We start from the raw sequence: 24,386 nt of genomic DNA on the forward strand, positions 1-24,386 counted from the left end.
TAGCCGATGCATATGTGAAAGTGACGTTATTATATGATGTAACATGTAGGAGTAGAAGCATTTTGAAGATATTTGGTTTTATACCGGAAATGACCCTTAATGACCTTTGACCCCAAATTTGTGAATATCCTATAGACACTGGATATAGCTGATGCATATGTGCAAGTGACGTCATTGTAGGATGTAACATGTAAGAGAAGAAGCATTTTGAAATTTGTTGCCAGAAGAAAGAAGCAGAAGAAGAAAGAAGAAAGATCCGATAGCATCACAAGACCTAGCCGGTGTCCCGGCTAGGTAAAGAAAGATCCGATAGCATCACAAGACCTAGCCGGTGTCCCGGCTAGGTAATTTCGCCCCTAGTTTGTGTAACAGTGGATTGGTGTGTAGCCATATATCTAAATAAACAATGGGGCCTAGCTTTGTTGTACACAAGGACAGGGTGATGTATGCATTTTGCTGACAGTAAACAAGTCAAGAGTACTGTTGTTTTCAATATGTGATGCGATCAAGCAAAATCAGTCGGAACTCGGCAATAATAAATTTTCAGTTTCCTATAGGATAGTAAAAAGCATTTACATAGCTAGATTTTGCAGAAAACCCCATTGAAATTGAACAACCAGTTCCAAAGATATGAGCAATTAAAGAGTTTCCAAAACAAGAAGAAACAAAAGGAAAAGTTTCCTTTGTTTGGCTATATCTCAAAATCAATATTTCCGAGTTCCGACTGATTTGGCTTGATCGCATCACATATGACCATGGAAATAGCAGATGAGAAGGAATCACAACGAAATCGATCGCCTGTGACTAATCCCTCTTATCTATTCTTCATTACAAAGGAAGAGGACTCAACAAATTCCCTTTTGAGGACACTTATATTGTCGCCATCAGCGTGATTTGGTAGCATAACTGGAAATTCATAGCGATAAATCTTTGCGCTTTAAACCGGTTGGTGTGACCTTGGACGATAAAGCGCAATTTTAACGTTCATTTAGACTGGATTCTATAAACATTTGCTGCATTTTCAGATGCAGAGAAGTCAAAACAATACTAATATTGGGAAATTTAATCAAAATACGTTGTATTTTCGACTAAAGGCACTTTAAAAAAAAGTTTTACATTTTGTGAGGATAATCGTATCTTCGCTGACCCCAAATTTAATTAAAATGTAAAGGTATAAAACAAGTTGTTCCGGTTGTTTCCGAAAAATGGCAACAGATTTTATCATAAGACAAACGGAAAATCAATTCTATCAAATGATTGCCTTCATATGAGCCCCAGACCTCCCACATAGATAAATTTCCCCCTAAATGTGTCAAATATATGACTTTCTACTTCCGATTTTGGTAATACATCCTTCCCACAAGGCATTATGTTTGGCTATGTTATCCCATCTGTCCCATAATTCATTCATATTTCCCGCCCTTTTCTGCTCACACGGCCGCATATTGCATTTAGTCCATGAAGCAATGGTCGCTTGACGGTATCCTTAGAATTGAAAATGTCATGTCATAGAAATGTTACGTCACCGATGACCATCGTGTTGGGATATAATCCGAGGATTATGATATAACAATAGCGGTTGAAGTGTATAGAAACGTGAATGTACATCATAGATGAACTCCTGGATGGGGCAGCTTTAATTAGCATGAGGCCGCATTGATATGTAAATAGCGTATTGTTATTTAAATTTGTGCCCAGACGTATTGAGGGCGACAGTCATGTTATCCAGACGGAGATGGCTGCATATGCCGGGCATGTCAATTTGCTGAGTGAAGGCTGATACTCACCTTTCTGTATAGGTAATAAGCTATTGTCTGTCCAATTAACTTAGACACCCAGTTTTTGTTACTTATTTGAAAAAATATCCACTTTTAAAGAAAGTCATGAAAGAAAAGTGTTAACATTCGCTGAGACCTAACGGGATTTTTGTGTTTCCAAAGCATTGAGTGAGAGTTTACCAGAAATTCTATTGAAATTGGAAGGTTTTTCTGAACACTTTAAAAATAATCCGGTAGAAGTTGGGTACCACTATTTTGGAAGGTCTCATTATACAGATTTGTAGGTATGGTGATTTTGGATAGTGAATGGATGAATAGTAAATTAATTATACTTCTCACCAAAAACATTTTATAAAAATGAAAAATATAATTCAGTTCATAAAATGCAGACAGTGTTTCTAATTGGCATATTTATTCTTAGTGTATTAACTATAAGTGATCCCAGCTGTCCCTCAACCAATTACAACAATTCGGCGCGGCTATTTGAATCTTGTTCTGTGCATGCTTTTGGCTTGGCCCAATTCTAAGAAAATACCAATTGTATGCACTATAAATGTTCTGATGTTATTGGTGAGGAGTATAATTCACAATACACTCCAGCCACATAGTAACTTGCTCTATCATTTGTTATAATGCACCAACTGTGACATCTTTTGAGGTATAGAGGTTGAGCATGGAATTATTGATTGGCTCCAAACAAAGGATTTGAACCGGTGTCCTTCACCGAAATCATGGCACAGTGCAGTCCATTCAATCAAATATTGTCATCAACCTATTTGATCGCAGTGTATTTGTTATGTGTGTGAGACGACCTCTCGCGGTAGATTGCATTTGAGTAGACACCATTATTGTGAATTAGTAAAAGGATCAAAGAAAAAAGGGTGGAATCACTGATCAATATGCATGATTACAATGTTCAAACACCCTTACTGTAAATAGATTATCCCATCAAAAGTTTCAAGTCATTAGGAATATTCGGCTGGACCCAGATATCTTGCTGTAAATCGGTCAAAATTGAATAAAAGTAGACAAGGAAGAATATTTTTTCATCGCTTTACTAATAATTTCTGTTAGGTCTGACCGTGTTTAGCAACTTTTCTTTCATGACTTTTTTCCAAAGTGAAAACTTTTCGAAATATATCCTAAAAACCGGGTGTCTAAGTTATTTGGACAGACAATAGTATATTTCGTGCACCAGTTGGTTATAACAAAAAATTAGTATCGTATTAAATATATTAAATGTATAAACTTTGAAATTTACATGAATTTGAACAGCAGAGCTTCGAAATCGAGCTAAGTCAGGTGATGTGAAATTCTGCTGCGTGACCCCCTCTGCGTGGTAGAATTATATTCATAAAACATTTAATTTAACAGATATGATGGGCAGCCAACCACGATTTATCAGCATTTAACATATATGTTAATTAACAAAGATAAATAATAAAGAGTACAAATGGCAATTAACTAGTAAACAATCCTGAAATCTTAAAATGTTGCCACGTGCTTTCCCGACCACATGATATGTGAACATGTGACCACTATTCAGATTTACCGTAAATATTTGGAGTATTGTTGCCTTTGTTGTACGGCTTGCACATACACTGTGCATTTCTTTACCTCCGTATAAAATCAATAATTCATGCTGGGAGCCAAGTAACATTCTGTCTGCTCAGTGCAGATTGGAATTTTATTTTACTTGAGAGCATAATAGAAATACATAACACGAATAGGGCGCCATAATGGAAGGTCAGGTCGGGTATCATCAAGGTTATTATAACTAAAATACTACTTGTATTTCACACCTTGCCTTGACAACGTTCAAACAATTTTAAACAATTTTAAAAGTCAGCATAAAGGTTTGTGTTACATTATTTGGACGGTGTTAATTAATTCCAGAAATAGAATCACGAGTGAGCCACTGAGTGGGTATAACATTGCTATTATTGTCACCGAATTAATCATATCTCTGGTATGGCTTAGTGGTAAATACATGTATTTGGAAGTTCGATCTGGGTTCGAACCCCGCAAGCACCTCTCTTTGATTTTTGATTTGATTTTAACTCATATTTTTAAATCCTAGTTTTCATATCTTTATTAAAGCCATAATATACGATTTCGGGCAAATTTGAAGTTTTGTTATTCCTAAAATTATAACAATATTTATAATATTAGTAAATAACTGTCAGGAAGGTTTTCACGTTACATTTGAAGCAGAAGTAGCGAGATAAAAATGAAAGAAAACACTTAATATCTTGACCGCTTAACTGTTGTGTTCTATGGGGGATTAGTCTTAATAAGACATCAAAGTTACAACGAACTGGGCTGATTCCAATTAGGTGTTATCCGAGGTGTAAGTTGGATATTGTATAAAAATTACAAATATGCCAAAATATTAGGTTTGAAATTCGTGCATCTCATGATTTGATATGTATACATAAAAGCTCATAAAATATGTTGCCGATAGGGTCTAGTCCAATTAAAAAATCGTGAAAATCTGTGTTGACGTTCCTTTATTTTATAGGCATATATATATATTCTTGAACTTTTAAAGATTACTTAAGTTTGACATGCTTTATTTGATTATTTCATATTGAAAGCTACTGAACTTAAATGCATTTTTTTTAAAAGATATGAACTCGAATGTAGGATTAGGCTTAAACATGAACAAGAAATAAATCATGAAAAAAGTGGGCCTTCAAGCTGACATTCATTTAGGCCTATATTATTAAAGACAAAAGGGAGAGGAAAAAAGAAAAGAAAAACGCACTGAAAAATTCCACATCATCGAAAAGATAACATGGGAATCAAACTCTCAACCTTGCACACCTTCGCTCTGTCCACTAAGCCATCGCAACTTGTTCGGGCAAAGGGTATTCTTTTGCTATCTTATTTCTCGTTCAACATGTTCAAGGATCTCACTCAACAACAATCTTTTCAAAACTGCTTGTACTTCAGTTAAATGAGATGATACTACCTTCTTTGACGACTACAATATTTTGTTACAATTTGCATTCATAAAATATATAGACGTTTTTAATTGCTATATTAATCAATATAACATGTATAATAGACAGCGCCGGCTGGGATCCATTTCGTGAAGCATCGTGACACTTGCAACGTGCGCTTATGACACGAGAACTCAAAGAACGCAACTTTTCAACCTACGACTAGGTTGTTCCACCGCTCATTTTCGCTGAAATTTTAATACAAGCTGTGGTTAATTAATGTTTATCATATCAGAAAAGCATTAGACCGGCGTTTCCTCAAAGCTGTATATATAAGCATTTTAGTGATCGTGACATGCATTTTCTGTCATTTTTTTAGGCTACTTCGCGCACCAAAAGCATTCATTTTTTCCACAATAATTCAACTTTTACACGTTATTCTTTGCCTTATACGCATGTTTCATATCTTATCTATGGGCTCAATATGGAAATGAAGGGAGAAACGACTCGTGTATTCCATTTTTTTGATGTTTTCTGAAAAACCGTATTTGCCACCTGATTTTCTACATTGCGTTACGTAACAGCAGAGGTCACGCCGGTAAAAATTACCGGAAGTGAGCTAAGTTGCTGTCGTACTGTAAATGGAGCAATATACGACCCGTGTCTTCCATTTCTGGAGCTATTTTGATAAAAAGCGTTTGCCGGCTAAGAAGTAGGGCTAAGTGACCGCTTATAGGTTGAATTCCCAGTCTGCCTAATCATGAAGCTCCCGTGGCCAAGTGGTTAAGGCGCTGGTCTCGTAAACCAGAGGTCCTGGGTTCAATTCCCGGGCGGGATCACTTTTCCTCTTTCCTCCTTTAATCATTGCTCGACGGCGAAACTGATAAAATTGCATCATAGTTTAAAATTTCACCATTGTGTTACGTAACCCGTGTTCACCAACCCGTATAAATTTTCTGTCGAACAAAAGAGGTCACGAAGTTGCTGTCGTACTGTAAGGCCTGTAGTTAAGCATTTTTTTGGAACTGGCCGCTTTATTGGGCGATCTATCGAGTATCGACGAGTAATGATCCGGTGGAAAAATCACCAGTCCGGCAGAAGATTCGGTGGGATATGGAGTCCGATTCCCGTTCGTCTCTTCGATGCGTTGTGGCCGCTAATAATCCTGCAGGCATCTTATATCCGATCGTTCAATGTCCGACAAATGACCGGATTTGGGGGTCAGATTCCAGTTCGTGTCTCTATGCGTTGTGGCCGCTAATAATCCTGCAGGCGTCTTATATCCGATCGTTCAACGTTCGACAAATGACCGGCGAATCCTTCCCATGTGGCACCAGCAGAGACGTCGACCATATCAAAATGTGGGGGAAGAGAGGGTGTTTGAGAGGGTTTGAGGCCCTTCAGAGGCAGTGGCGTAGCAAGCACTTTTTCAGAGGGTGGACAAAGTGGGAAAGACAACTTTTAAGGGGGAAAACTTCATCAGTTGGATGAAATATTACAAAGCAAATGCATAGTAACAATACTGTGTGACGTTTTGTTCCCCAAATGAGAACAATAATCTGCATATTGTTATGCAGCATTGTTATGGTAAATAATAGTACAACTCATTGTTGCTAATGTCAAACTTGTCAAAGTGATTGTGATTGTATGATGAGAGCATGATATAGTGTTCGCTTCATTTACTTACGTCATCAGCCAAACGGGGGAAGAACACGTACGCTTCAAACGGAGAAAGAACACGTACGAGGCTAAACTTTACCAACACAATTTCTCATTTTTCAGGAGAAATACGCATAAAAAAATTGCAACGAGTGTCAACTTGTAATGTAATAAATATTCTCTTCGAATAGAGATAAACTTGTTTTTGCAATAGACCTGCCCTTTAAATGAGAGACATGAGTAAGATTGCCCACTTGAAGCACCAGTGTTGCATATAATTGACTTATCCAAACTTTATTGACAGACATAAGTGTGATTGACAGCACCTATTATTACCTCTTGAAATGAGAAGCATGATGCCCCAAACGTAACAATCCCTCATTTCAAATCTTTAGTTTTGGTTTCTCTTTTGTTCAGAAACCAAAAATCAAGGGATTAAAAAGTAGAGCAGATCTGGTCTGCAATCATAACACTATTATGCTGGGAGGGCACAGTATAGTGTATATAACCAGAAGTATACAATAGCCTATTGTGCTAACATAATTATCATCATGATTGGTATCGGAAATCTATCCCCGCGGACGACAGGTGATGCTCTCTGTCGAAGGTGGCATATTACACTCCGAGTTCTAGGCCTAGAAATCATATACATGCGTGTATATTGATGGATGGGGTGGGGTGGGGGCTTTGTTTGTTTGTATGAAACATAAACGATGCATGGAGATGATTTGATTATGAATTAGTTTATTATCCCCGGTAAGCACAACCATACCTCTTTAAGAGGGGCTCCCCTCTCCCCCACCTATATAACCACCTCTTCCCTATTAAGTGTCTCCTTCCCCCCTCCTCCCCTACATTCGATATTTTCTCTATCTCGAGCTCTCCTCCCCCTTCTCTTTTCACTTCCAATGCTCTCTCCCATCTGTTTCTCTTTCTCCCTGCCCTTACCCACTTACCTCCCCCACACACTCCCACACTCACACAATCTCTTCTCCCCTCTATCTTCTACTTTTTCCGTTAAAAATTGCTTCAGTAAATGTTATTAGCAGTTATATAACGACCTTCCATCGATTCTGGTACATGGGATTAAGGACATGAATCGATTTTGTTTATAACACCTATACAATTACAACAGTCGCTCCTTTTGTAATGTCGAATGCACATATTTCGATGGTCTATATATTTTCACAGCTGAAATAGCCCTGGCTTATTCGATTTTGTAAACCACGTCTTTCAATGTAGATTGCCATGCTCGATTTCTCTCCTCGTGAATATTGCACTGCGAAATTTAAACATTTCTTTTGTATTCTTAGATCATGTAACTTAAAATCAAATAATTTTCTTCTTAACACCACTTATAAGAAACTGGAACGAAAACCGAATCTGCCTGATACAAATGTTCAGTTTTTAACAAAAGGTAGAAACAAAGAATTCGATATCTTGTGAGTCAAGTGGTTTGGCAGGATAATATATAGGAAACCACGTGACCAAAACCAAAACCAAAACTAAAACTAAACATCTGAAATGACCGAATGAAGTCAAATTAAACATCATCTCACTTAATCCCTTGCGTTTTCGTTTCTGAACAATAGAGCTCCCGAAACAGAAAAGATAAAACGACAGTTATTAAAAGCATCTATTATTATATTGCATCGATGATAAAGAACAAAGAAAAAAATGGTGGTATCCAACGCACTGAAGGGTCTATTGTTCTATTGTGTCCGATTTGAGCATTGACATATTGGAAAATGTTGCCAATCAATATTCATGAGAGTGTACATTCAACGTCCAGTTATCGAAATTGGGTGACTTGTGTTTGGCAGGTGTGAAATATGTCTGAGTGGGTGTTATACTTACGTAACGGATTAAGGTTTTGACATCATTAAATGGCTGCCTAGTGCTGATACATGTATATGCTTAGATTCTATAATAATGATTATTATTTTTTTTATTCATTCCTTTCTTTTCCTTTCTCTGCACTTATTCTTACTTATGCACACACTTAAGCAGTGGCGTAGATTTCTTTTTGACATGGAGGGGGGAGGGAGGGATTTTTTATAAAGTATCCGGTACAGTGGACCTTATGGTACAAATGCGCCCGAAAATGTTAGCATAGGTCTCTTGACATTATGCAGTTACTGTCCGTTTTTCCTATTCAGTGCACACACAGCGCTCCAATTGATGATTGACCTTTAGCTCACTCACGGTATTGTAGGTATAAGCAATAGACTAGTTAGTGGGCTGGAGGAAAAACCCTTCACCCAATAATAGCCATAGAGGCTCACATGTGAATTATAATGTTCATCCTTAAGGGCTGGGGTATGAACGTTTGGACAGTATTTATTGTGGGACATTAGAGCACATCAGACATATCGAATTGCATTCTGAATACGAAGAATGTCATTCTGATATCAAATAATTTTGATTTTTGAAATTCGCAATTTAATACACATTTTATGGCAAATCATTAAAATTGATATTTTTGATATTTAACAGTACTTGAAGTAAACTTAACAAATCTGATGATTTATACTTAAAGTGTATGTGGAAGGTGGGATGAAAAGCCGACGATCAATTGAAAATTTTGACCTTTCGTATTGAAGATATGGATTTTTTTTCTCAAAACACCTAAATAATTAGGTCTTTTTGGGAAAATATATCCATATCTTCAATATTAAAGTTCAAAATTTTCAATTGACCGTCGGCTTTTCCTCCCTGCTATATACACTTTAAGAATATGTCATTAGATTTATATAATTTACTTCGAGGACTGTTATATATCAAAAAATTTTAAAATATCAAATTTTTATAATTTGTCATAAAATTTGTATTATATTGTGATTTTCAAAAAATGAAAAAATATTTGATATCAGAAAGACATGCTTCGTATTCAGAATGCAATTCGATAGGTCTGAGGTGCTCTCATGTCCCACAAAAAATTCTGTCGAAACGCAATAAACACTCATTTTAGATCCCTTAACATACTACAATTTGAAGTAAAAAATGTCACGGGAAAGCTGTTGTCGAGCTGTTTTTCTGAAGAGAGTCTTCCAAAATTTCATAACAGTCGGACGTGTAATTTTAATGGCAAATTGTGCTCAACAGCTGACTCGAGATAGCTCCAACTTCAAGCGAGCACCATCGTGTGATCGGTTTGATCAATTTTCGCCATAGAAGCTGTAAAAAAACTTCAATTCTTTCCCTCTATGGTCATCTAAAATGATTAAATTGCGATTTTGGGAAGATTGTGTTCGAGCCCTCCCAAATATGGAGTTCTGACTGCCCGATAGGGAGCTAAAAATGGAAAAACCTTTTCCAAACCGTGTTAAGTCTAAAACGACATGTTTCTTATTTACTTGTGTGATACGATCACAATAAATGTGACAATTTTGACATGAGTTGTACCATCAACATGGCTGTATAACAATATGCAGACTTTTGTTCTCATTTCGGAAACAAAGTCCACGCTCAGTATTGTAAATGTGCGTTTGCTTTGTAATGGTGCATCCAACTGAAATTATAATACCTATTTCATCACAGCACATTGCGATATGGCACAGGAAATCAGAAACATATGTTTATGGATTTTAACCAGGGATATGAGACACATCCCTGATTTAACATAGTTGAGCTGTTTTGAATGAGGTTTATCTAGGTGTAATGGGGTTTAAGTCCTGCAAAGGTCGTGGTGAATTCTGCTGTATACATGACTGCATAATGAATCTAAACTGGTGAAATATGGGACAAAACTGGAATAAATTCGCGCGAAGCGCTAAACAATGGCATTTTGTGGCTAAAATGGCCAAATAATGAGGTTAATTTCGACAGAAACCAATACATAGGCGTCAATATTGGCGAGATGATCATATTGACCACCCCCTGGCAAAATATTAGGGGAATTTACCCCCCCCCAACCCACCCCCGATCTACGCCTATGTAAATTTGAGCCCTGTGACTCCATCGCTCTCCTTCTCCTCTCTCTCCTTCTCCCTCTTCCTTTTTTTTTGTCTTCCTCCCTCCCCTACAATCTCGATCACCCATCCGCTTCTCCTCTTTTCACCTCTTGACCCCTCCTTTACTACCTCAATTGGTCCTGGCTTTTAAAATGGATATTCGTGATAGTAAGAAATCCATTTGATTTTGTTGAACAGGCCTATAACAACGATAACAACATATAGCTGCGAAGTAGTTACTTACTTTACTTTTACTTTTGTCCTCCGCTTGTTCCTCTCAGAGTCGCGGGGAAATGATGGGACGTCTGTCTTGGGCTGCATGGGTAGCATCTGTCAGGTTGGTATTGTGCCTTGTCAGGATTTTCTTGACCCCCTCAATCCATCTTCTTCTTGGTTTTCCTACAGGCTTGGTACCGGACAGTTTGCTGTTGTAGGTCCGCAGGGCTGGTTGATTTGTGGGCATGCGCATATGGTGACCAAACCATTTGATGCGATGGCTTTCAATCTGGTCTAGCATAGGCTTGGTGCCAACCATGTCTCTGATGACTTCATTTCTAATTTTGTCCCGTCGTGTCTTGTTTACAGCTTTTCGTAGGCATTTCATTTCACAGGTGGTGATCTTCCGTTCAGTCTTTTTGTTCATAGCCCATGTTTGTGCCTGGTAGCAGAGAGTCGGAGTATAGATTGCGTTGATGATTGTTCTTTTTGCATCCATTGGCACAGCTGGGTGGGAAAGTATAGGCCCAAGCATGAAGGTGATGTTGTTTGCTTTCTGGCATCTGGTTTCAATTTCTCGGTCTATCTTCCCGTCTTCAGTAAAGATGCTGCCCAGGTACTTAAACTCCTTTGATTGCTGGAGGGTTGTGTTGTCAATCTTGATGTCCAAGGTCTTTTGGGATCGGCTGATCAGCATGGTTTCTGTCTTTGGGATGCTTATGCTCATGCCATACTTCTGGCAGGTTGCGTGCAGTCTGTTGGTGTGGTTTTGTAAGCTAAGGCTGTCTTGGTGGATGAGACATTGATCATCTGCAAACAGTAGTTCATTGAGAGCTTCTTCATCTAGATTTGCTTCTTGGGTGATCCTGTCCATAAAAATGAGGAACAGGAGAGGCGAGAGGACACATCCTTGTCGGACACCTGACTTCACAGGAAACCACTTGGTGAGTCCTGTCCTTGTCCTGACAGTACAGAGGCTGTCCCTGTAGATGGCTCTCACACTGTCCAGCAGTTGCCCTTTTACACCGTAGTCTTCTAGCACAGTCCAGAGTAGATCTCTGTTTACTCGATCAAATGCCTTTTCTTGGTCTATGAATATAGTGTACAGATCTTGGTTGTACTCAATACTCCTTTCACACAGCTGTCTCAGAGCAAATATGGCATCAGTGCACCCTCTGTTCTTCCTGAACCCAAACTGCGCTTCGCTCAGCTGATGTTCAACAACTGGTCGTATTCGTTTCTCTAAGATCTTTCCATAAATCTTCCCAGTATGGCTGAGCAGAGAGATTCCTCTATATTTGCTACAATCTCTTTTACTCCCTTTTTTCTTCCAGATGGGGACAATTATTGCACGTTGCCAGTCATCGGGTACAGCTCGCTCCTCCCAAGCCCTGTTGAACACTCTTGTCAACCATTTGACTCCTGTATCTCCACAAGCACGTATGGCTTCTGTTGTGATGTCATCAATTCCAGCTGCCTTGTTTTTGGGACTGGTTTTAATGGCATTTCTGACTTCCTCCTGGAGTATGGGTGGATCAACTTCCTCTTGGAACCGAGGATGGAAGGGCTGCTGCTGTTGTCTGTCACCATCACCGCTTGGGTTGAGCAAATCTTCGAAGTATTCTCCCCATCTGTTGGTGATTTCGCAGCTGTTTGTGAGGGGGTTTCCATCCTTGTCGTTTATGATGGCGGTTGGGTCAAAAGGCTCGTCCCGCTGTTCGTAGGCTTTAACTGCTTTAAAGAACTCTCTGCTTGAGCTACTTGATTTTTCTGCCAGATCTTCCCCATATGTTTTCCAAGACTGGTCTTTGGCTTCTTTGATAGTCTTCTTGCAGTTACGCCGGGCTTCCCTGTACTCGTTGTAGTCTGCTTCCAGGTTGCTTTTGGACCATTTCTTGAAGAGTCTTTTCTTCTCTTTGGTTGCTGCTTTGACCGTGTCATTCCACCAGGATGTCCCTTTCACTTGTCCTGTTTTTCTTTTCTTAGTCCCACAGTTTGCTTTAAGGGTGTCTGTTAGAGCATCTTTGAACCATGTCCACTCTTCTTCTGTATTTCCTTCATGATCTGGTAGTTTTTGGAATAGCTGATCCATCTGTTGTTCGATGGCTGCCTTCACTGGTTCTTCTGCTAATTTTCTGAGGTTTATTGTCTCAGGTTGCTGCCTTTTATTTGGCCGTGGTCTTCTCCTGGCACTTGTTTCCATCATGACTGGTCTGTGATCAGTATCTATGTGGATGTTTGGCATTGCTTTAGAGTCATTCACTTTGCATCGATCTGTCTTTTTAATGAGGATGAAGTCAAGCTGAGAAGCTTTGGTGAGGTCATTCCACTTGTACCATGTGAATATTTGGCTACTCCTATGTTGGAAGAATGTGTTTGTGACAAAGAGATCATGTTGGGCACAAAGTTCCAAGATGAGTTGTCCATTGTAGTTCCGACTTGTGTTTGGTGCACTGTGGGGTCCTAGGTAATCTTCCCAAGGTGATCGTTCACTTCCCACGTGTCCATTCATGTCTCCCATTACCACCAGCATATCCTGATTCTTTGTACTGTTTATAACATCAGATAACTCTTCAAAGAATGTATCCTTGTCTTCATCTGAGTAGGAATCATTGCATGGAGCATACACTTGGATGTATGTTGTAACCTCTTTCTCTTGTTGTAATTCTGAGTCTGATTATTCTTTCGGATATGTAGTCAACTTCCATAATGTTCTTAGCTAATTCTGGGTGTAGGTAGAAACCCACTCCATGGACGGCTCTTTTGTTCTTGTCCACTCCAGACCAGATGAGTACATAGTCGTTGTGCGATTCCTTCATGCCTTTTCCTTTAAGTCTTGTATCAGATATTCCCATGATTGAGATGCTATACCTCTGCATTGTTTCAACAATCTCTGGTTCCTTCTGTCCAATTCCACTGACATTCCATGTTGCAGTCCTAGTCGTTGTGCTATTTCGTTGTCTTTTAACAGTTCCGTGTCGTTTTCCATTTGAATCAGTCCGTTTACATTTCCTTTGTTTACTTTGAACGGTAGTATATCAACTGCAGGCTTGTTGGGCCATTCGCAGCTTCCCGGTCCATAAATGGAGCCGAGACAGTTTCCTGCTTATTGGGCAGGTGGGTAGCAGCCGAGGTCCACTAGTTAAAGGGTGGATCGCCTCTCCCACGGAAACACAATGACTGTTGAACCTTAACAGAGACTGTTGAATCTAGAAGGTTTCCTCCACTCACGCTGTCATGTTTCAATCAGTGGCTAAGGAAGTAGTTAATTATAGAAAGTGACACAGAGAGACCTATATACCTAGCAGCAATGACACGTTGTTACGGGTAATCGATCAGCAGCTCTATTGAATTTATTTAAATGAGGCGCCTAAATTAAGGTGGGTGGTAAATAATTCTACAACTCAAGCACACCCTTGGGTGGTATTATAACAAAAGGTACCTCTCGTTCAAGTAGGCGCTTTCACGTGACTTTCATTTGATCACTTATTGACAGTAGCCTGCCTATTATAGCGTTAATGTGCTGTAACCGATTTAATGGCGGAAGGCCTTTGTCCCGAACAAAAGGTACCTTTCGATGAATAACTTGGCGGAAACTCAAATCGGCATCAAAAGAACAAAGCATTACGTAATTATATTTCTTCTCCTTTCTATATCTAACCTCCTTGGTGGTATCACTGATCAATATGCATGATTGCAATGTTCAAACACCCCTTACTGTAAATAGATTATCCCATCAAAAGTTTCAAGTCATTAGGAATATTCGCCTGGACCCAGATATCTTGCTGTGAATCAGTCAAAATTTAATAAAAGTAGAAAAGGAAAAATATTTTTTCAACGCTTTACTAAAAATTTCTGTTAGGTCTGACAGTGTTTGGCAACTTTTCTTTCATGACTTTTTGCCAAAGTGAAAACTTTTCGAAATAAATCATAACTAGACTTAGCTGTGGTCTAAGACCACGAACACAGCCGTGTTGTGACCCCTTAATCACCTTTGACCCCAAAATATATGAAAACCCCATAGACATTGGCTAATGTCAATGCACGTGTCCACGTGGCATCACTTTGTCCATAAATGGAGCCGAGACAGTTTCCTGCTTATTGGGCAGGTGGGTAGCAGCCGAGGTCCACTAGTTAAAGGGTGGATCGCCTCTCCCACGGAAACACAATGACTGTTGAACCTTAACAGAGACTGTTGAATCTAGAAGGTTTCCTCCACTCACGCTGTCATGTTTCAATCAGTGGCTAAGGAAGTAGTTAATTATAGAAAGTGACACAGAGAGACCTATATACCTAGCAGCAATGACACGTTGTTACGGGTAATCGATCAGCAGCTCTATTGAATTTATTTAAATGAGGCGCCTAAATTAAGGTGGGTGGTAAATAATTCTACAACTCAAGCACACCCTTGGGTGGTATTATAACAAAAGGTACCTCTCGTTCAAGTAGGCGCTTTCACGTGACTTTCATTTGATCACTTATTGACAGTAGCCTGCCTATTATAGCGTTAATGTGCTGTAACCGATTTAATGGCGGAAGGCCTTTGTCCCGAACAAAAGGTACCTTTCGATGAATAACTTGGCGGAAACTCAAATCGGCATCAAAAGAACAAAGCATTACGTAATTATATTTCTTCTCCTTTCTATATCTAACCTCCTTGGTGGTATCACTGATCAATATGCATGATTGCAATGTTCAAACACCCCTTACTGTAAATAGATTATCCCATCAAAAGTTTCAAGTCATTAGGAATATTCGCCTGGACCCAGATATCTTGCTGTGAATCAGTCAAAATTTAATAAAAGTAGAAAAGGAAAAATATTTTTTCAACGCTTTACTAAAAATTTCTGTTAGGTCTGACAGTGTTTGGCAACTTTTCTTTCATGACTTTTTGCCAAAGTGAAAACTTTTCGAAATAAATCATAACTAGACTTAGCTGTGGTCTAAGACCACGAACACAGCCGTGTTGTGACCCCTTAATCACCTTTGACCCCAAAATATATGAAAACCCCATAGACATTGGCTAATGTCAATGCACGTGTCCACGTGGCATCACTTTGCTATGCTTTTTGTGGCAGAAGGGGTATTTGGAAGGTATATCGTTTTATACCGGAAGTAACCCCTTACTGACCTTTGACCCCAAATCTGTGTACACCCCATAGACACTGGGTAATAACAATGCATGTGTGCAAGTGGCGTCACTGTCCTACAGAATCTGTGGAAGAAGATGCATTTTAAAGGTATTTCGTTTTATACCGGAAGTGACCCCTTAATGAGATTTGACCCCAAATAAAAAAATACCACATATACATTGGGTGACTGCAGATCATGTGTGAACATACCGTTACTGTCCCATGTTTTACTTAGCTAATAAAATTTTTTGAAGGTATTTCGTTTTATACCGGAAGTGACCCCTTAATGACCTTTGACCCCGAATCTGTGTACACCCCATAGACACTGGGTAATAACAATGCATGTGTGCAAGTGGCGTCTCTGTCCCACGTAATTTGTGGAAGAAGATGCATTTTAAAGGTATTTCTTTTTATACCGGAAGTGACCCCTTAATGAGCTTTGACCCCAAATAAAAAAAATACCACATATACATTGGGTGACTGCTGATCATATGTGAACATACCGTTACTGTGCTATGTTTTACTTAGCTAATAAAAATTTTTGAAGGTTTTTCGTTTTATACCGGAAGTGACCCCTTAATGACCTACTACCCCAATTCTGTGTACACCACATAGACACTGGGTAATAACAATGCATGTGTGCAAGTGGGGTCGCTGTCCTACGTAAGTTGTGGGAGAAGATGCATTTTTAGTTGAAATCACGTTTTTGACCCCTGTGACCCCTGCGTGACCTTTGACCCCGCAAGTTTCATGTGACATGTAGGGGCATGGTCAATAATTATTATGACGAAGTTAGATGAAAATCGATGTAAGCATGTGAGTGCTAGAGCAAATGTAATGGTTGACAGAAAGAAGAAGAAGAAATAAGACCACGAACACAGCCGTGTTGTGACCCCTTAATGACCTTTGACCCCAAAATATATGAAAACGCCCATAGACATTGGCTAATGTCAACGCATATGTGCACGTGGCATCACTTTGCCATGTTACTTGTGGCAGAGGGGGCATTTTGAAGGTTTTTCGTCTCAGACCGGAAGTGACCCTTTAATGACATTTGACCCCAAATAAAAAAATACCACATATGAATTGGGTAACCACAATTCATGTGTGAACATACCGTTACTGTCCTATGTTTTTCTTAGCAAATGAAGATTTTGAAGGTTTTTCGTTTTGTACCGGACGTGACCCCTTACTGACCTTTGACCCCAAATCTGTGTACACCCCATAGACACTGGGTAATAACAATGCATGTGAGCAAGTGGCGTCACTGCCCTACAGAATCTGTGGAAGAAGATGCATTTTAAAGGTATTTCGTTTTATACCGGAAGTGACCCCTTAATGAGATTTGACCCGAATTAAAAAAATACCACATATACATTGGGTAACTGCAGATCATGTGTGAACATACCGTTACTGTCCTATGTTTTACTTAGCTAATAAAAATTTTTGAAGGTATTTCGTTTTATACCGGAAGTGACCCCTTAATGACCTTTGACCCCAAATCTGTGTACACCCCATAGACACTGGGTAGTAACAATGCATGTGTGCAAGTGGCGTCTCTGTCCGACTTAATTTGTGGAAGAAGATGCATTTTAAAGGTATTTCTTTTTATACCGGAAGTGACCCCTTAATGAACTTTGACCTCAAATAAAAAAAATACCACATATACATTGGGTAACTGCAGATTATATGTGAAGATACCGTTACTGTGCTGTTTTACTCAGCTAATAAAAATTTTTGAAGGTTTTTCTTTTTTTACCGGAAGTGACCCCTTAATGACCTTTGACCCCAAATCTGTGTACACCACATAGACACTGGGTAATAGCAATGCACGTGTGCAAGTGGGTTTGCTGTCCTACGTAAGTTGTGGGAGAAGATGCATTTTTAGTTGAAATCACGTTTTTGACCTCTGTGACCCTGCGTGACCTTTGACCCCGAGAGTTTCATGTGACATGTGGGGGCATGGTCAATGATCATTGTGGCCAAGTTAGGTCAAAATCGATGTAAGCATGTGAGTGCTAGAGCAAATGTAATGGTTGACAGAAGAAGAAGAAGAAACTAGACTTAGCTGTGGTCTAAGACCACGAACACAGCCGTGTTGTAAGCCCTTAATGACCTTTGACCCCAAAATAGATGAAAACCCCATAGACATTGGCTGATATCAATGTATGCGTGCACGTGGCATCACTTTGCCATGTTATTTGTGGCAGAAGGGGCATTTTGAAGGTTTTTGTCTCAGACCGGAAGTGACATTTTAATGGCCTTTGACCCCAAATCTTTGTACACCCCATAGACACTGGGTAATAACAATGCATGTGTGCAAGTGGCATCACTGTCCTACGTAATTTGTGGGAGAAAATGCATCTTAAAGGCATTTCGTTTAATACCGGAAATGACCCCTTAATGACCTTTGACCCCAAATAAAAAAATACCATATATACATTGGGTAAACACAATTCATGTGTGAACATACCATCACTCTCCTATGTTTTTCTTAGCTAATGAAATTTTTTGAAGATATTTCAATTTATACCGGAAGTGACCCCTTAATGACCTTTGACCTCAAATCTGTGTACACCACATTGACACTAGGTAATAATAATGCATGTGTGCAAGTGGCGTTACTGTCCTACGTAATTTGTGGGAGAAGATGCATTTTAAAGGTATTTCGATTTATACCAGAAGTGGCCCCTTAATGACCTTTGATCCCAAATAAAAAAATACCACATATACATTAAGTAACTACAACTCATATGTGAACATACCGTTACTGTCCTATGTTTTCCTTAGCTAATAAAAATATTTGAAGGTATTTCGTTTTAAACCGGAAGTGACCCCTTAATGACCTTTGACCCCAAATCTGTGTACACCCTATCTATCTATCTATCTATCTATCTTGCGGACGCATCCGAGAAAGAGTTTACAATTCTTTTCCAGGAATCTCTATCAGCCATCAGATTTGGGAGGTCATTAATTTCTTGATTGACGTCCCTTGCCACACAGTCGATGTAGTTGAATGGTCTTCTTCCTCTACATGTTCGTGGAAGCCTCATACAGATGACATCTGAAATTATTTGGTCTTTTGCACGGTAGCAGTGGCCTGCAAATCTGGCTCGCCGTTGAGCAACGATGGAGGACACCTGTGGAACACCATCATAGATCTCTGCTTTGGTTTTATGTTCACGCCAGGATATATTTCGAACCCTCATCAACAGCCGGGTGTAGGTACCATCAAGACGGTCCTGAAGATCTTTCTTCATTGTCCAGGTCTCACTTCCATATAAGAGGATACTCTCTATGCAGGCTCTAAAGAAGGCAAGCTTGGTATTTCTTGATATGTTGGACTGCCAGATGGTGTGCAGTTTGTTGCAAGCTTTCCATGCTTGAGCTTTGCGAGTCAGAAAGTCTTTCTTGCTGTCGGCAACAAATGAACCAAGATATTTAAAGTCCGACACCTCCTTGAGTTGTGTATAGACACTATAGACACTGGGTAATTACAATGCATGTGTGCAAGTGGCGTCACTGTCCTATGTAATTTGTAGGAGAAGATGCATTTTGAGTTGAAATCACGTTTTTGACCCCTATGACCCCTGCGTGACCTTTGACCCCACGAGTTTCATGTGACATATAGGGGCACGGTCAATGATCATTGTGACCAAGTTAGGTCAAAATCGATGTAAGCATGTGAGTGCCAGAGCAAATGTAATGGTTGACAGAAAGAAGAAGAAGAACTAGACTTAGCTGTGGTCTAAGACCACGAACACAGCCGTGTTGTTACCCCTTAATGACCTTTGACCCCAAAATATATGAAAACCCCATAGACATTGGCTAATGTCAATGTATGTGTGCACGTGGCATCACTTTGCCATGTTATTTGTGGCAGAAGGGGCATTTTGAAGGTTTTTCGTCTCAGACCGGAAGTGACCCCTTAATGACATTTGACCCCAAATAAAAAGATACCACATATGAATTGGGTAACCACAATTCATGTGTGAACATACCGTTACTGTCCTATGTTTATCTTAGCAAATACAAAATTTTGAAGGTTTTTGTTTTTATACCGGAAGTGACCCCTTAATGACCTTTGACCCAAAATCTGTGTACACCCCATAAACACTGGGTAATAACAATGCATGTGTGCAAGTGGCGTCACTGTCCGACAGAATCTGTGGAAGAAGATGCATTTTAAAGGTATTTCGTTTTATACCGGAAGTGACCTCTTAATGAGATTTGACCCCAAATAAAAAATACAACATATACATTGGGTGACTGCAGATCACGTGTGACGAACCGTTACTGTCCCATGTTTTGCTTAGCTTATAAAAAAAATTTAAGATATTTCGTTTTTTACCGGAAGTGACCCCTTCATGACCTTTGACCCCAAATCTGTGTACACCCCATAGACACTGGGTAATAACAATACATGTGTGCAAGTGGCGTCTCTGTCCCACATAATTTGTGGAAGAAGATGCATTTTAAAGGTATTTCTTTTTATACCGGAAGTAACCCCTTAATGAGCTTTGACCCTAAGAAAAAAAAATACCACATATACATTGGGTGACTACAGATCATATGTAAACATACTGTTACTGTGCTATGGTTTACTTAGCTAATAAAAAATTTTGAAGGTTTTTCGTTTTATACCGGAAGTGACCCCTTAATGACCTTTGACCCCAAATCTGTGTACACCACATAGACACTGGGTAATAACAATGCATGTGTGCACGTGGGGTCACTGTCCAACGTAAGTTATGGGAGAAGATGCATTTTTAGTTGAAATCACGTTTTTGACCCCTGTGACCCCTGCATGACCTTTGACCGTACAAGTTTCATGTGACATGTAGGGGCACGGTCAATGATCATTGTGACCAAGTTAGGTCAAAATCGATGTAAGCATGTGAGTGCTAGAGCAAATGTAATGGTTGACAGAAGAAAGAAGAAAGAAAGAAGAAAGAAAGAAAGAAAGAACCTGTAAGAAAAAAGACACAGCCGTGACTAACGTCACGGCTGTGTAAAGAACCTGTAAGAAAAAAGACACAGCCGTGACTAACGTCACGGCTGTGTAACTAGAGCAACTGTGCCCTTTGCAAGGGCACGAGGTAAGTTGGCGGATGATTGTGACGATCTGATCAAGCAATACTGTGCTGGATGCTGGATAGTATTAATTTTAATAAGGCTGTTTCATAAATTGCCGTTTTGGAGCATTTTGAAAAACTTGACCTTTGACCCCTTAATGACCTGAAATAAATTTTAAAATATTTTAAACACGTTTAGAATGTCATAAGGATAATTGCATTTACATTTCAGCTCAATTGAAGCATTTTGAAAACTTGACCTTTGACCTCATTATTGCCCCTTAATGACCTCAAATGAATTGTAAAATATTTTTAACATGTTTAGGATGTCATAAGGATCATTGCATTTAAATTTCAGCTCAATTGGAGCATTTTGAAAAAAACTTGACCTTTGAACCCTTTATGACCCCTTAATGACCTTAAATAAATTTTTTTACATATTTTAAACATGTTTAGAATGTCCTAAGGATCATTGCATTTAAATTTCAGCTCAATCGGAGCATTTTTGGTTAAAATGACCTTTTTTGACCCCTGTGACCTCTTGGATGACCTCTGACGTTAAACAACCCATAACTTTTGTAGCCAGCCACCAAATACTGCTTGTGACTGAGTTTGGTCGAAATCCGATCAAGGATGTGGAAGTAGTAGCAAATTGTGAGAAGAAAGAAGAAAGAGGAAGAAAGAAATGGCAAGAAAGAAATAAGTTAGGCTGCCCGCCTAACTTAACTAAATAACTGTGCCCTTTGCAAGGGCACGAGGTAAGTTAGGCTGATGATTGTGACGATCTGATCTGATCAGCAATACTGTGCTGGATAAGATTAAGCTGCCATTTTGAAAACTTGACCTTTGACACATTTATTTCCCCTTAATGATTGACCTTAAATGAATTGTAAAATATTTTAACATGTTTAGAATGTCATGAGGATCATTGCATTTAAATTTCAGTTCAATCGGAGCATTTTGGAACACATGACCTTTGACCCCTTTATGACCCCTTAATGACCTTAAATGAATTTTAAAATATTTTTTTAATGTTTCAAATGTCATAAGGATCATTGCATTTAAATTTCAGCTCAATTGGAGCATTTTGAAAAACTTGACCTTTGACCCCTTTATGGCCCCTTAATGACCTTAAATAAATTGTAAAATAATTGAAACATGTTTAGAATGTCATAAGGATCATTGCATTTTAATTTCAGCTCAATCGGAGCATTTTCGGTTAAAATGACCTTTTTTGACCCCTGTGACCCCTTGGATGACCTCTGACGTTAAACAACCCATAACATTTGTAGCCAGCTACCCAATACTGCTTGTGACCGAGTTTGGTCGAAATCCGATCAAGGATGTGGAAGTAGTAGCAAATTGTGAGAAGAAGAAGAAAGAAAGAAAGAAATGGCAAGAAAGAAATAAGTTAGGCTGCACGCCTAACTTAAAGAAAGAAGAACCTGTAAGAAAAAACGTCACGGCTGTGTAAAAACCGGATCTCTTGGACTGTTATAGACTGAGTGTGTGGCTCGTACCTAAAGTTGTCGTTGAAGATGACGTATAGCTACAATCTTAGAAATATTTGTTATATAAGTATACGGATACTTTTTAAAGGCCTTTAATGCCCCCTTCTACCCCCGAACAATGTCAGCATGCCCAATATGCTCCTCTCCACCATATCTTCTCTCAACATTGTTTGGTGGGGAAAGGGGAGGGGGAACACGTAAGATGAACATTGAGACAACACTATTATAGTTCTTAGTTTTCAGGGGCGAACTTCGCTATTCCAAAGGTTCGCTATTCCGAAGGTTCACTATTCCGAAAATTAAAAAGGTTCTCTATTACGAAGGTTCTCTATTCCGAAAACAGAAAAGGTTCTCTATTCCGAATATGAAAAAGGGTTCTCTATTCCGAATATGAAAAAAATGGATTCTCTATTCCGAAAACGAAAGAAGGTTCTTTATTCCGATATAAGCCACCGTGTTCTCTACTCCGAAAATGAAAAAAGGTTCTCTATTCCGAATATGAAAAAAGGGTTCTCCATTCCGAAATCTGGGGCTCGTGACCTTTGACCTCTGGGGCCAAGATGGGTAAAGGATAAATCTACGGGGTAGGGCCCATTAGTGACCACATATGGGCCCTGGGGCCTTTTGTAGTTTTAGCGCTAGCCTTGACAGAATGATGTGTTTGATGACGGAGGAAAAGGCCCTAAAAGAAACCAAGCAAAGTTTTTCGGTTAGCCATGATGTTACAAATTCCACTGCATATAACATATTCGGAATAGAGAACCTTTTTCATATTCGGAGTAGAGAACACGGTGACTTGTTTCGGAATAAAGAACCTTTATTCGTTTTCGGAATAGAGAACCCATATTTGAATATTCGGAATAGAGAACCTTTTTTCATATTCGGAATAGAGAACCTTTCTGTTTTTGGAATAGATAACCTGTTTGTGTTTTGAGAATTTTCGGAATAGAGAACCTTCGGAAAAGAGAACCGTTTTTTCGGAATAGCGAACCTTTAATTACATTCGGAACAGCGAATGGTAAAATTACACGTTCGGAAAAGCGAACCTTCGGAATAGCGAACCTTCGGAATGGCGGACCTTCGGAATAGCGAGAGGACCCCAGTTTTCAGTGACTAATACAAGGTGTCCCAGAATGATTTATACCCTGTTTGGGTTATTCCTTCATAATATTAAAAATATTGTCAACAGTGTATCTAACCGTAATAAGTGCAATACAATGCCATACATGTCTCCTACTTATTCTGTGACTTTCATGGAAATAGCTTGATTCGTTTTCGCGTGACATTGCTATTACTGAAAATGGACGAAAACTGCATGTGTGTAATTTGCAGTGCAAAGGCATCATAACACATGGATCCTTTATCACCGTCGTCCAGCCACACTGTGCAATATATTGGAGAAATCGTACATTCTTAAAAGGCAAAACGATATGACCAATAGAAATGCAGTTCATACCTAAAAAAATCTTTTCGGGTATAAATCGTACGCAAATATACTAAGAAGAACATGGAAATTAGAGTACATGTATAAATAAGAGCTTATAACTTAGCGTTCGAACACATTTTTCCGGGGATTGTAGCTCAACGTATTATAGATTTCGCGGACAGCTGATCTTGTCATGTTCAGGACTCGTTTTGAGCTTACTTTCTATGTGTTCTCGACTTGCCTTTGATTTACCTCATGCCATTACTTATTAACTATGGTATACCGGAGCAGCCCAGTTACCACATTTGCCTTGTCTGGTTTATACTTCAACACTTTTAATAATTCTCTAAAAATAAGTTTAATCTCACCTGTTGTTCCAACAATGCAAATAAATAAAACATAAAGAACGATGAAGTACTTCCTGGTACACATAGATGCCATTTTTATTAATGAAGTGTATGAACAACATACTCTACCGATATCTAAACAGAATTGACTATCTAACCTGTATTTTGTGCAATGAACTGTTTCAATGCATATTGTACATTAAGTTTACTTATTTCCTTATTGAACAAAAAATTGTAAACTTGACACAGTATGAAATACAAAAGTACATGCAAACCTAAATGTTTATATTTGAACTAATAGTGTGTATTGTAGAGAAAAAAATAATCATTGTTATAAACACATT

At 39.0% G+C, this 24,386-nt stretch overlaps 1 protein-coding gene and 1 non-coding gene across 2 annotated transcripts in view; one reads left to right on the forward strand and one right to left on the reverse strand.

Annotated features, from left to right (window-relative positions):
* Positions 1-24,153, reverse strand: part of LOC140147875 (uncharacterized) — an 81,636-nt gene extending 57,483 nt beyond the window's left edge. Inside the window, exon 1 of the mRNA XM_072169694.1 lies at positions 24,064-24,153. Coding sequence (XP_072025795.1) covers positions 24,064-24,136 — 73 coding nt within the window. The 5' untranslated portion in view covers positions 24,137-24,153. The remainder of the gene's footprint in view (positions 1-24,063) is intronic.
* Trnat-cgu (transfer RNA threonine (anticodon CGU)) lies at positions 5,489-5,562 on the forward strand. Its single transcript has one exon. It is a non-coding gene; the product is annotated as a tRNA-Thr (tRNA).
* Positions 24,154-24,386: the final 233 nt, after the last annotated feature.

This window comes from Amphiura filiformis, chromosome 1, assembly GCF_039555335.1.
Source record: "Amphiura filiformis chromosome 1, Afil_fr2py, whole genome shotgun sequence".
NCBI classification, from domain to species: Eukaryota; Metazoa; Echinodermata; class Ophiuroidea; order Amphilepidida; family Amphiuridae; genus Amphiura; species Amphiura filiformis.